General features: G+C 37.7%; 1 protein-coding gene and 1 pseudogene across 1 annotated transcript; both read right to left on the reverse strand.

Annotated features, from left to right (window-relative positions):
* Window positions 1-402: 402 nt before the first annotated feature.
* On the reverse strand, window positions 403-3,440 carry LOC125202641 (putative disease resistance protein RGA3). Its single transcript, XM_048101091.2, has one exon. The coding sequence runs from the start codon at window positions 3,424-3,426 to the stop codon at window positions 706-708; it is 2,721 nt and encodes a 906-aa protein (XP_047957048.1). The 5' UTR covers window positions 3,427-3,440; the 3' UTR covers window positions 403-705.
* A 4,032-nt stretch (window positions 3,441-7,472) lies between these two features.
* LOC125186575 (mogroside IIIx synthase pseudogene) lies at window positions 7,473-8,996 on the reverse strand (annotated as a pseudogene).
* Window positions 8,997-13,789: the final 4,793 nt, after the last annotated feature.

Consider the following 13,789-nt stretch of genomic DNA (forward strand, 5'->3'; position numbering starts at 1 on the left):
AAAGTAAAATAAGAATGAAGAACACTATTTGAACTCTCACAATCAAATCACAAGATCGATACATGAATTCTCTTACTAACTCTTCCTTTCTTTCTCAATCTTTGCTGTGTTGTACGTTTAGTTAGGATTGATCCTTCACTTTATACCCAAGCTGTTGGTCAAGCTAAATCAGGTAGGTATAAATGACATGCGGCTGGTCCCTCTGCACCTAAGACCGAGCCAACCACACTTCATGGCCACACAACCAACAATATATGTTGTGGTTCACTAATTTTTCAAAATCTTGTTGTTTGGGAATTAAGCGCAGGAATTTTTTTGATCTTGTTCTGTGTCATGTGTGTATTATATCCCCTTGAAAATGCATAGAAAAGAAAAGGACAAGTTCATTGAAATTGAGTACAATCAAAGAATCTGTATGAATAAAGTGTTTTAATGTATGAAGGAAAAGAAAGAACATGGAAATGACAGATGAAGAGAAGAGTGGCAACTTTGCTAAGAGAGAGAGAACCACCCCATTGCTTCAATAAATTTTTTCCTCAGCACAATATCAAAAATGATACTTACTTGCTACAACATTCAAATGGAGACACCATCAACCATGATAATGGGGTGTCAATTCTTCAAGACGAGAAGATGATTTAGGGAGGCAGTCAATTACTAGCACAGGTAGATTCTTTAGGCTCCATATTCTACCAATCCGAGTGTCTAGATTGCGGGGGTGGATGACTCTAGCATTTGACATGGCAATTCCATCAGCTTTTCACACCCTTTAATTGCCTGCTCATGAAGGATTCCTTGATATATTTTTGCTCCGCAACTTAGACTCTTCATCGACTTCAAATTTGGACAATCACTGATAATCAACTTTTCTAGTGAATTCAAGGTATCCAGCCCATCTGGTAATTCACTCAACAATGGGCATTGTATAATCTCTAAATTTGTGAGACTGTTATTGTTATAGAATAACAATTTTGGCAGACATTGTAATCCCTCTAATTTGATAAGTGTGAGAGATTCCAAATTTTTGAATGAGGAATTTATGAACCTAACCTTCTTCAAGTCAAACAAATATAGAGATCTGAGATTAGGTAAGTGCTCCAGCATTGGGATTTCCTCACACTCTGAGCACTTCATAAGTGCTATCTCAATCAAGTTATCAAGTGGTACCCAGGAGCCTTGAGAACCATCCCGTATTGCCATCTTCATACACCATGTTGGAAATATTTTGCCTTTGAATCCTTTAATCTTCAACACCTTCAGATTTGCATGCGGTTGGAGGCCTTCCAATACACTCTCATCATTTCTTTCATCTTCTCTACCATCGAACCACGCAAACACCAATTCCCACAAGTTTGACTTCTGCAACAGATTTGCTTTCATAGCCTCTTCCTTATCACGCACCCTTTCAAGATTCCAAATCTGTAGTGATTCTTTGAGATTCTTCAAACATCCAAGCTCTTCAATTTTGTATCCCTTTTGTATGCCCACTTCAAATAGCCACAGAGTTTGAAGACTAGTTAATTTACCAATCTCTGGAGGTAACTTTGTAAACGGCGATATACAAAGATGTCTTAATTTAATCAAGTACTTCAATGTACTTGGAAGTTTCTCTAACATTGTTGCTCTTAATGTTTGCAAGTGATATAGTTCACCAATCCACTCTGGCAAGTTTTTAATTTTGGTACTTGATATATTAAGATTTCTCAAATGTATCAAGTCCCTAACCGAATCAGGCAACTTTGTATAACTTAAGCCAGCGAGAGTTAAATTGTGTAGATATTTGAAGTTTGAGAACATGGTACCAAAATTTTCACCTTCCAAGAGTAATGTTCGCAAATGCTTGGCCACCTCTTCCGGAATATGACTTGATTCTTCTTTGAGAAACATGTATCGAACTAGGGTGTTGTCATTTGCACATAAAACCGAAGATGCAAGATCATGCACAAGATCGTGCATCACACAATATTCCCTTCCAAGATAATATCTATTTGCAACTTGCAACAAAGAGTTCTGTAGAAGCACATTATAAAACATGTCGCCCATGAACTCCATATCATGTCTTTGGCTTGGTTGAAGAAACCCTTCTGCCATCCACAGTTCAATCAGCTCCTCTTTCACGATTTCTTGACCTTTGGGGAAGATCGAACAATACGCAAAGCACTTCTTGAGTAATGGTGAAGGCAAATAATCAAAACTCAATTTTAATATTTTTGAGATATTTTCACCTCCTTCATCGTCTGAGAGCCAGTTTTCTTTGATGGAACGCCACTCTTGTTCGGACTTGCATCGGCGAAGCACACCCCCTACTACATTGGCAGCTAAAGGCAAACCCTTACATCTTGTTGCAATCTGTCTCCCAATATTCTCAAATCTTGATGAAACTTCTCCATTTCTATCACAACCATTTGCTTTGATTATGGACCAACAATCATGATCAGATAAGCCTTTTAAAGGATGAACATGAAATGGATTAGCAATTGAAGCAACATTTTCCTTCCTGGCAGTGATGATAATGCAATTTCCCTTGGTAGACGTAACTCCCTCCATGGAATTCATAAAGTCTTTCCATTTCAACACATCTTCATTCCAGACATCATCAAGAACAAGAAGATAAGTTTTTTCCTTGAGAGCTTCTTGAAGATTTTTCAGGATAACTTCCTTGATCTCAACTCTATCCCCCGTATTTGAAGTCAACGTTGAAAAGATTTTGTTGAAAAGACTGATAGGATCAAAAGTTTGAGAAACATAAACCCAAATAAGTGATTTGAATCGATCCTTTATGCTTTCGTGACTGAAGACTTTCTTGGTCAGTGTAGTCTTCCCCATACCCCCCATTCCGACAAGAGCAGTGATGGTAAAGGTCTGATCTTGGGGGATATGGGTGAGCATGTCAACTAGTTTAGGCACATCATCATCTCTTCCAACAAAGATTGGATCACAACTGAACGAATTAGTCTCGATGGAAGTATGAGTAGTAACAGCAGCAGGTGCATTTAAAATTATCCTTTGAAGGCCAAGATCTATTCCCCTTTTGTTCATAGACTCAAAATCTGCATTGATTTTTTTTATTGTATGGGCCATATTACGCCAACCTGAACTGCGACTAAGGGAAGAGAAGTATGATGCTACCCTATCCTTGCGTTTCATCATTTTCTTCACCTTTTTGTAGAGAAGATGATAGCTGAGTTCGTCTAAGACATTATCAGCATCGAAAGCCACAAGTTCAAGCTCTCTCAACCAGAATTTGACGGCATCTTGGGTGATGGATTTCTCCTCAGCGTCAATCAAGAAGGCTTGGATCATGCCCAAAGTCCTTTGCAGCTGTTGGGAATCTCCATTGAGACCTCGACGTAGAGAGTACTCTTCCTTCAAAACGTTGATCAGGTTTTGGACAAGAACTTGGATTGCAGCAGCACCTCCATCCATGGTTTCACAGAGACACAGATCTAAAGTATAAGAGAAAATGCTTTTTATTTATTTGTTTTGTTTCTTCGTAGATGATTATTCAAATACTCTCTCAAAATATATTAGACTCACCCATCATATTATTGCTTATAACTTGAAGCACTAAAAATAAAACAAAATAAGGTTCTTTGAATCAGATCATGACAACAAGCATCTGACAAATGAATCTAAGCTGCCATTGCCAAACATAACAATATAATAAGTGGCTTAATTGTCAATTATGTAGGCAGTTTTAAATTACAACTATTGCTACCTAACATGATGATATATATAATCCACACACGCGATTCTAGTTGGGTACACACATGAAAGGTTAGTTGAAAGTACTGAATTAATCAAACATAACAGAATTAATTAGTAGGTCGATAGTAGTTGGCAGTTTTTATTTTTATGTATTAGTATGCTCAAATCAAAGACGGTCAGTATATTCTGCATTGCATAGCAAATGCATCTAGCAAAAGCAAACATACAACAACAAAACGACAGTAACACTGTTCAACTTCAACAAGTAGACATGTTCTTCTTTTTCAATCTTTTTTACAATTAGAATCAATCGGATGTATAGATTTCTTCTCAAAATTCTTGAAACATATAGAAGAAAGCCCATATATTGTTAGGAATTTCATGTCACCATCTAATCTAATGATATGCAGCTAAAATAAAATACAGATCTAGACTCTTAACAATAATGTATGTTGACCAGTTAAACCTAACAGTTAGAGAACTTACTTTTTGTTGTGTTGTGTGTTTCCACGATTTGATCCTGAAGTTAAATTCACCACGATATCCACACGTATTATGATCCGATGCAGGAAATATTCCTGGTATAATTTCGATAAGAGAATGCTAAGAAATGGTGATGGAACAATTCACGATTTGGGTATGTTTTCTACAAAGTTATTTTCAGTGATTTAAACCAACTCCAAAATATGTACAATAAATAGGAAAAGGGGATGGAACTGTTCTTTAAACCTTGAAGCTCTACTTCTCTACCGTAACTGACAAATAAAACGTTGAATCAGAGTTGATAAGAAAGAGTTTTATGAAAATTTGCAGAATCCACAACACATAAGATGAGAAAATCCATATGTTACAACACTAGGGTACGAAGGTGATTAATTACTAACTTGTTTTATTGATAAAAAATGAATTCCCTCAACAGAATATAAAAAAACTAGATTCAATCAAAGATGGTGTGAAGGGAATGGTTGCGCCTCTCAAAATCGATACGTAGATATAACTCCGGTAGGATGTAGGCATGTAGCTCTGTCTCTCTCTCTATCCCTCGCCCTCTTCAAATAAAAATATTCCGAATTTAAATTTGAGGCATATAGCTATGAAAATAATAGAACAAGAATACACAGGCACTTCAAGTATTGAAAATCCAAAGCTAGTGGATATTTAAAACTATGTATTGACCATAAATTAGTCATTATATAGTTCATTAGGTTGATGACATAATATGCACATTCACTAAACTACTCTACAAGATGCCTTAAGCATATCAAATGTACAATCAAATATTGGCTCAACAGTGTCAGTACATATGGTCTTTAATATTGGCTCAAATAGTTTATTTCACATGTACAATCAAATATTGGCCCAACAGTGACATATATGGTTATAATCAATTGCTAAGAGATCTAATGGTTAGTATAAAGTGAATTACATTTTAAATTTAAAAAATTATTAATTAAACTTAAAGAGTACTCTTCGTCCCATTAAATATGCAATATATGGGAATCGGCACGGGTTTTTATGTAGTGTTGTTTTGTGAGTTAATGAAGAGAGAGTAAAGTATGGGAGATGAAAAAGTAGAGATAGAGATGTTTTCATTTTAGGAAACGTTTCATTTTTAATGGGACAGACTAAACAGGAAAACGTTTCATTTCTAATGGGACAGAGGGAGTATATATTATTGTCAATTCTTTTACTCCCTCCGTTCCATAGAAATAGGCCTTTTAGGGTTGGCACAGGTTTTAATGTTTAATTGGTAAAGTTAGGGATGTCAATGTAGCCCGCAACCCGTGGGCCGACCCGAATAGCCCGCCAAATTTACAGGGTTAGGGCTGAAAATTTCTAGCCCGATAAAATTACAGCCCGATTAGCCCGCACCCGATTAACCCGCAACCCGTTAGGGCCAGACCCGAAAACCCGATGGGCTGGCCCGAAAACCCGATAAAATTTCTATCATGCTATTTGTTTGACTCTAATTCGACACTTCATTGATTATTTTATAATATAGATTACTAAAAAAATAACTTTCAATTTTATATATTAAATATATAAATTATATATTAACATAATAATGGATATACAAATTAGAAACTTCAAAAATTCACTGAAAAATATATTTAAATTTCTAAAACATGCTTTAAAATTTCTTTGATGTTTATGTTTTATTTTGCATAAATATAAAATATTAGTATTTGATCATGTTTATATTTGAGTTTAAGCATATATCTCAAATTTATCATAATTAAATATTTTACATTTTATAAATGTAACTAATTTTCACCATTATTTATTGGATTGAACGCGCGCTAATTTTATCGGTAGCAACCCGATTAGCCCGCTGGGCTAGCCCGAAACCCGAGCTTTTAGGGTTAGGGTTGAACTTTTATAACCCGAAAAAATCACAGACCGATTAACCCGCACCCGATTAACCCGCAACCCGAATAGGGTTGGCCCGAAACCCGGTGGGCTGGCCCGATTGACATCCCTAGGTAAAGTAAGAAAGAAGGAGAACAAGTAGTTGAAATTGTGAATTGTGTGGTGGTGGGACCATAAATGATAAAGTAAAAGAGAAGAACAAATTTTTTTACCATAAATGGATATGGACTATTTGTATGAGAGAAAAGGAAATATTACATATTTCTATGGGACAGGGGGAGTATATGGAAGTCAAAACTATCCACTTTCTTTCTCTTTAAAATCATCTTAAAACTTAAAATTTACGTAATTATTTTGATTTAAACTATTTTTTCATAAAAATTATATCAAGGTAACTTTGTAAGGATTCTAACGAGATCTCAATTGCATGTTTTCCGACGATGATCGGATGATAAAATTTTATTAAATTTTTTTAATTTTTGTATATATTTGATAAGCATGTTTTATATCAACAAATGCATCAACATTTATCAATATAATGCATGTACAATATCAATAAAATTGTGTTGATATTTGTAATACACAATGTTGATATAAAAAGAATCGTGAAAATTATTATGTTATAACAGATTGACTATTTTGCCCTTTTTGTTGATATTTATCTACTATTTATTGAAATCTATGAGCTTTAATCACATAATCACATCCACTCACCTTAAGATATAATAGTGTAAAATTGCTTTTAGTTATGGATTAGATGCTATGTGAATTTTAACATGACCCTATCTAGTGTTTCTTAATCATATACATGATGAGTGCCGGAGCCAATATGGTGCTTGACTTAGTGAATAATCCCTAATCACTACATTAACATCCCTATGAAGCACAATAAAAGCTTGATTAATCTCTCAATATTTGACAACTGCTTCGTCTGCGAATAGAAGTCTCGTTTTCTTATTTTGGTCTGTCCGCAAATAAGAGTCCCGATTCATAATTAAAATAAATAGTTAAAAGGTTTCACATTCCACTAACTCATTTCGCTCACATATTATTTGAAACTAATATATACAAGTAGGTCTCATATTCCACTAGCTTTCTTCTATCCACTTTTCTTAATACTCCTCCTGTCTAATTGAAAATGAAACTTTTTCCTTTTTGAATTGAATTGTCCCACTAAAAATGGAACGGTTCCTAAAATGGAAACATCTCTATCTCTACTTTTATACCTATCTTATTTAACCCTCTCTTCATTAACTAACAAAACAACACTACATAAGATCTCGCGTTGATTCCCAAATATTTCATGTTTAATGGAACGGATGGAGTACTTCTTTAACATTAATTTCTTACAACTCTGCCTTTATATTAGTGTAAATAGATTCATTATAACTAAATCATCCGACATATACTTGGAAAAAAAAATCAGCCCCAACATAGTAAAACTGAATATAAATAAAAACATAACAAAAAAGTGCAAATACATAGATAACCCTAGTCCTTATTCTAATACCAAAGCCTATTGCTTAATTATACGATGAAATAAAACTAACCAAAACAACAATCATTTATTGGCACATAACCTTGACAGCTCCTTAACAACTTGATCAATGGCACCAACTTCCTCTATTTCCATCTTCTTCCTCCACTCCCCAACCCTCCTCCTAATCACCTCCCCTCCCTTCCCCATCACTTTCTCCACTGCCTCCGCCACCGCCCCACCGTCAATCTCCCCGTTCCCTCCCCTGGCCACCTCCACCCCAATCCCGGCCTCCACCACCATCCTGGCATTCACCGTCTGATCATACTTCAACGGCATTCCCACCACTGGAACCCCAAACCACACACTCTCGGATACCGAGCTCCACCCACAATGCGTCATGAACCCTCCCACGCCCTCGTCCGCCAAGATGGCTGCCTGCACCGCCCACTCCCTCACCACCACCCCTCTTTTCTTCGTCCTCTCCTCAAACCCCTCCGGCAGCTCCCTGGCAGCTTCCCCTGCAGGTGGCCGCGCCACCCATATAAAGCCAACATCACTCTTCTCCAACCCTTTTGCTATCTCCACCATTTGCTCCTTAGATAAATAATTCTCACTCCCAAAAGAAATGTAGAGAACCGACCGTGGCTTCCTCTCTCTCAGCCATTTCATGATCTCCAAACCCTCACCCTCCGGTTTCGGAACCAAGACCCCGGTAAACAAAACCCTCCTCTCACTCAATTTCGAGAGGTAATCCGTGTACTTATCCTCAATCCCACCACAGCTCTTCACCAAAACAATCTCACTCGATAATCTCAAAACCCCAAAAGCAAACCCTTCATCCTTGTCTTGAACCTCCTCCATATAAGCGCTCTGCGCAATCAAATCCCTCAACTCGTATTCCCTTAACCTAATCTCGCTATGAGGGAAAGACTCACAATTCTTGTGCGTGTGCATGTGGTGGAAGAAGGCCAGCGAGGTCGAATTCGTGGTGGAGAAGAACACGGCCGGGATGTTGTACGTGGCGGCAGCCTTGGCCGCCCACGGCTGGAATGCGTCATAGATAAGCAAGTCGGGTTCGAGGCTGGCAACGATGCCAGTGAACACGGGCGCTGACATCTGGAATGCCTGAAGAAGGAGGGGCATGAGGTGGGGAGGGACATTCTTGTTTGTGTGATAGTGCGGTGGGAGATCGGGAAGTGATGGGAGATTCAATTCGACTAGCTCGATCGAGTTTGGCAAATTGTTTTTGATGCAGGCGAGGTTGATTGGTGTGGAGCAAAAGTGGATGTGGAAGTTTCTAGAAGAGAGCTTCTTGGCTAGTTCGAGGAAGGGGAAGAGGTGGCTGTGGGCTATCCATGGGAACATTAGGATTCTTAAACTAGGTGTGTTTGAGGCCATCTCTCTCTCTCTCAATCCAGATTCAATGTGTTCTTTAATGTATGTATTAATATATGGTGGTTTAGTGTTCTAGCTTGTTCAATGGGTTATCTTGCTAATTGCTGTGATTTCGAATCGCTATATTTTCTCGCACTTTGTTATCATTTCGACATGTGGAAATTTTCTAACCTTATTTAATGTTCAAAAACTTGCCAGAGAATTAAGTGGAAATCGTTGAAATTATCCTCTTCGTAGTTAGCTTTTGTTTTGCTCATCTTTGGGACACTGTTTGTAGTTTTCTGTTATTGAAAAGAAAGATTTAAGTATGGTGTACTCCCCCCATTCCCCATTATGTGTCCTACTTTAATCCCACGGTATTTTTCTTGTATAACTCTTTAGTGGTGGTAGCTGATTTTCCATGAACCATTCGATTTTAGAATTATGTACTTTATCTCTTAAAATAAATTGTAATTTTAAGATTTATATTTAGATAATTTAAACATTATAGGATTTGAATTATGTAATTTTATGATTTGCATTACGTCATTTTTTTAAATAAGAATGTCAACTTTTATAGTATTAAAATAATTTTAAAGTAAACCTGTTGGACAAAATTAAAATGTTGGAAAAAATTAAAATGAAATAAAATGTACCCTTGCAATTTCTCTTTCTCTTGAATGATATAAGCCTCATTCTCAATTAACAATTAGGGGTGCATCCACGGGTATCCGAACCCGCTTTTGCAAGTACCCGAATCCGAAAGTTCAATACTATTATACTACCCAATCTCGACCTGTATAGTTATATGGGTATTCCGATATCCGCATCGGTTATCCCGTACCCGCAGTTACGGGTACCCAAACCCGTTCGCTGTAATTTTACATGTTTGTAATTCAAAAATGAATTTTGGGATTGTTGCTACACTATGATTTCATAATTGTGTGTTTTACAATTTGCTATGTTTGCACAATTTCCAACTATTAACTATGCACAAATATGATGATGTCTAATCTCCTACTTACGGATAATATGATTAGAATGTGAAAAACAAAAGAAATACTCACCTTAATTAAAAGACAAGTCAGCGAGAAGATACAATAAGGATTAATGTTTATCGACACTATATATTTAAAACTAAATAACTAATTTTTTTTTTTTGAAAACCTTAACCATAAAAATACCGGGGTATTAACGGGATGATTGGGTATACCCGTGCGGGTATCGGGTATACCCATACCCGCAAAACTTTAAAATACAATACCTGATCCCGTCCTGTTTCCTGCTGTCACCAAGTAGCAGGTACTTGATACCAGCCGGGTATCGGGTCGGGATGAGAATTACCCGTTACCCGCTACCCATTTCGACACTCTAATAATATAACTTTTTCTTCCTATCTCTATTATTTTATTTATCAATCATGCATTAAAATTCATGTCATCCCAAAAGTATCTATTTTTATGGGACGGGAGGAGTAATAAAGAGCATCAACAAATGCTAAACAACTAAGACCATATCGAAGCTGCTATAATTTTTTGTGCTACATTAGAAACCTAATCATTTCTCCACGACTCTAGCTAGATAAATTTTTCTTAGCTCATATTGTTGAATATTTGTGGACCATTGAGAGTTGGACTTATATATTAATTATTTGGGCTGGCCCCAATCAAATTAATATTTGAGCCCAAGACTCTGGTGCAGGCCCAATGTGATATTTGGCCCGCAACTTACCTGCTTGCTTGGATGGCCGCCACGTAGGCAGCTCCACGTGGATCCTGGAGGACGGCCGTTGGATGACTTCTCTCTCTCTCTCTTCGAATCTGCTCTTCCTTCTCTCTATCTTTCCGGCGACTCTAGTCGGAGTTTTCCTTCAAGCTTGTGTTTCCACCAATGATTCTCAGTTTCTTAGAGATCTAGTGGTTAGTTTGAGTGTTAGGCAACTTCTTCGGTTTCCTTTTCAAACCCTAGGGTCGGTCTTCATTCTGTGACCGATCTCCTTAGCTTGGAGGTGGTGTTGTGAGAGATATTGGTGTGTGACGGTGTTTGGAGAGTCTTGTGGTGGTCCGCGTGTTGAGGAGGCCTACTGTGGTGGTAACCGGTGAAACTTAGGGTTTCTGGGGTCCTTGTTCAGTAATACACCCTTGTGACGGTTGGTTGAAGCTTTGGGGAGGTTCTTGGCCCGGTGTAGTCGCCTGTTGCGACCTTAGCCATATTCCAGTGCTTATAACTTTGTCTTACTTGTTTTCTTTGTGTTTAGATCCTGCGGGATCATTCTTTGTGTTACTAACATCTCTACTTAAGTGTGCAGGATTATTGAAGAAGATGAAGACTCAAAGTTCTGTGTGATACTTGAACTTAGTCTAGGGTTCTTCAATTGTAACTCCTTGTACTAGTGTAGAGTGTAATCTTAGTATCACTCTTGTATTGGCGTGTATCTCTGAGATTAGCCATCTCGGACCCAATCAATAAAAGAGGTCCCGGTGATTAGCGAATCCCGAGTGATCTGATCCCTATAGTGGTATCAGAGCCACGGGGGAATCACTTGGGCGCGCCGGGTCGCAAAAATTAAGGAGGTGGGCTCGTCAGAGTAAAGCTCGGCCTCCGGTATAGGTCCTGAGGTAAGACGGTTACACCTTAACGAAGGGTAACCGCTCTGGTAAATTGGCGAAACCTCTTTTACTGCTTTCTTAGAACCATAGGCTTGTACTTTTGTTGCTGGTAGTAACCGCTGGCCGCGGTCTAGTCTCTGTGCTCTTTTTTTTTCTTGCATGATCTTGGTGCTTATTGCTTTCTTTTTCCTTCCACTGCTTGCTTGTTTATCTTTACTTACTCAAGGTGTGTATCTCAGAGCTCTGTTCTGTGTCTTGAGTGAATTACCTATCCACCCTATTCCTTAACCGCCTTGAGTGACCCCCTGCGCCCCCACACATTGGGTGATTGTGAACTGGGAAATCCTCTTGCCGGGGTACACGTGACAGATAGGGAGGAACTCCCCTGGACTTGATATTTGTGTGTCTGGGATCACCTTGAGTTGTTTTTCCTGTGTGTGTGTGCTTGCTGCTAGCTGCATCTGTGATAATTGCATGAAAAATCTCTGCATATTTGTTCCTAGTGGATTCTTTGACTGTTACTTGTTTAAATCCACTATCTGTGAAAGCAGAGTTGCTTGTTTTGTCCTTGGTGTGTTGAGTTCTTTTGTGTGTGTAAATATCTTTCTCAGAATGACTCAGTCAGTTGGCATTGTCTCCTTCAATGAGAAAAATGATTTTGTTATTTGGAAACAAAAGGTAAAATGTGTCTTGATTCAGCAAAAGGTTTTAAAGCCATTGAAGGGGTTCTTCCTGAAAATATGTCTGCTGAAAAAAAGGCTGAAATGAATGAATTAGCTAGGTCTTCAATTATCTCAACCTTTCTGACTCTGTTATTAGAAAGGTTGGGGCTATTGAATCTGCCAGTGAGATGTGGGCTAAGCTGGATACTCTCTATACTGAAACTTCTATGTCCTCCAGGATGTATCTTCTGGAAAAGCTTTTTAAATTTAAACTGGATCTTTCAAAGGACATAGATGATAATATTGATATTTTTCAAAAATTGGTCCAGGACATTAAAAGGATTGGAGATAAAACCATTGATGAGTATACCAACATAGCCCTCATGAATGTTATCCCTGATACTTATGGTGATGTTCAGGCAGCTATAAAGTATGGAAGGGATAGTGCCCCTCTAGACATAATAATCAGTTCTTTAAAGTCAAAAGAATTGGAGATTAAAGAAAACTTTAACCCTAAATCTTCTCAAACTAAGGCTTTGAATGTGAGAGGGAGATCTAAATCTAGAGGGGATGGCAGTAATTCCTCTGGGAATGGTAAGAAGTCAAACAGAGGAAGGTCTAAGTCTAAAAGTAAAGAACCTAAGTTTAAAAGAAAATGTTTTAATTGTGGTGAAGTGGGTCATTACAAGGCAGAATGTACTAGACCCAAGAAAGGTAAGAATCCAAATGATAATAACCAGATGGAGTTTGTTGCAAATCTGGCCAGGGATGATGGTGCAGATGGTGTTTGTTTTATGAACCATAATGTTTTTTCTGTAAACTCTGCCTCTGAGTGTTTCTTTACCAAAAATGACTGGCTAATTGATTCTGGATGCACTTTTCACATATGTCCTTTCAAATATGCTTTTACTTCTCTCAAACCTGTGGAAAATGCTTTTGTGTCTATGGCTAATGAAAAGAAGTGTAAAATTCTTGGCATTGGTACTGTGCTTTTAAAGTTTGAGAATGGATACTTGCTGCCTTTGAAAAATGTGAGATATGTGTCTGATCTGAATTACAATCTGTTGTCTTGCTCTTGTCTTGAATCTGAGGGTTTTGAGGGTAAGTGGGGGCAGGGTATTATGAAGATCTGTAAGGGTGTGTTATGCCTGTTTAAAGTTGTGAAAAGGTGCAATCTGTATGTGTGTACTGCTAAGCCTCTAACTAGTTATGATCATAGTGTAAATCTGGTTAAAATGGATAAGGTTTTACTGTGGCATAACAGACTTGGGCACATGAGTCAGAAGGGGTTAAAACTTTTGAAAAATTCTGATATTTTGAGTGAGTTGGATTTCAAAAATGAGCTCCCCTTTTGTGAAACTTGTGTGATGGGAAAACAACATAGGGTGTCTTTTCCCACCCTTGTGACTGAAAATGTTAGTCAAACTGTCTTAGAATACTTGCATATGGATGTTTGGGGCCCTGCTTCTGTTACTACCCACTCTGGATCTGTGTATTTCTTATCCATTGTGGATGATTTTTCAAGAAAAGTTTGGTGTTTCCTTTTAAAACATAAGTCTGATGTTTTTCAAACCTTTTCAAATTGG

This window comes from Salvia hispanica, chromosome 2 (assembly GCF_029641045.1).
Source record: "Salvia hispanica isolate PSC_SH4W2 chromosome 2, Shi_PSC_v1, whole genome shotgun sequence".
Taxonomy (NCBI): domain Eukaryota; kingdom Viridiplantae; phylum Streptophyta; class Magnoliopsida; order Lamiales; family Lamiaceae; genus Salvia; species Salvia hispanica.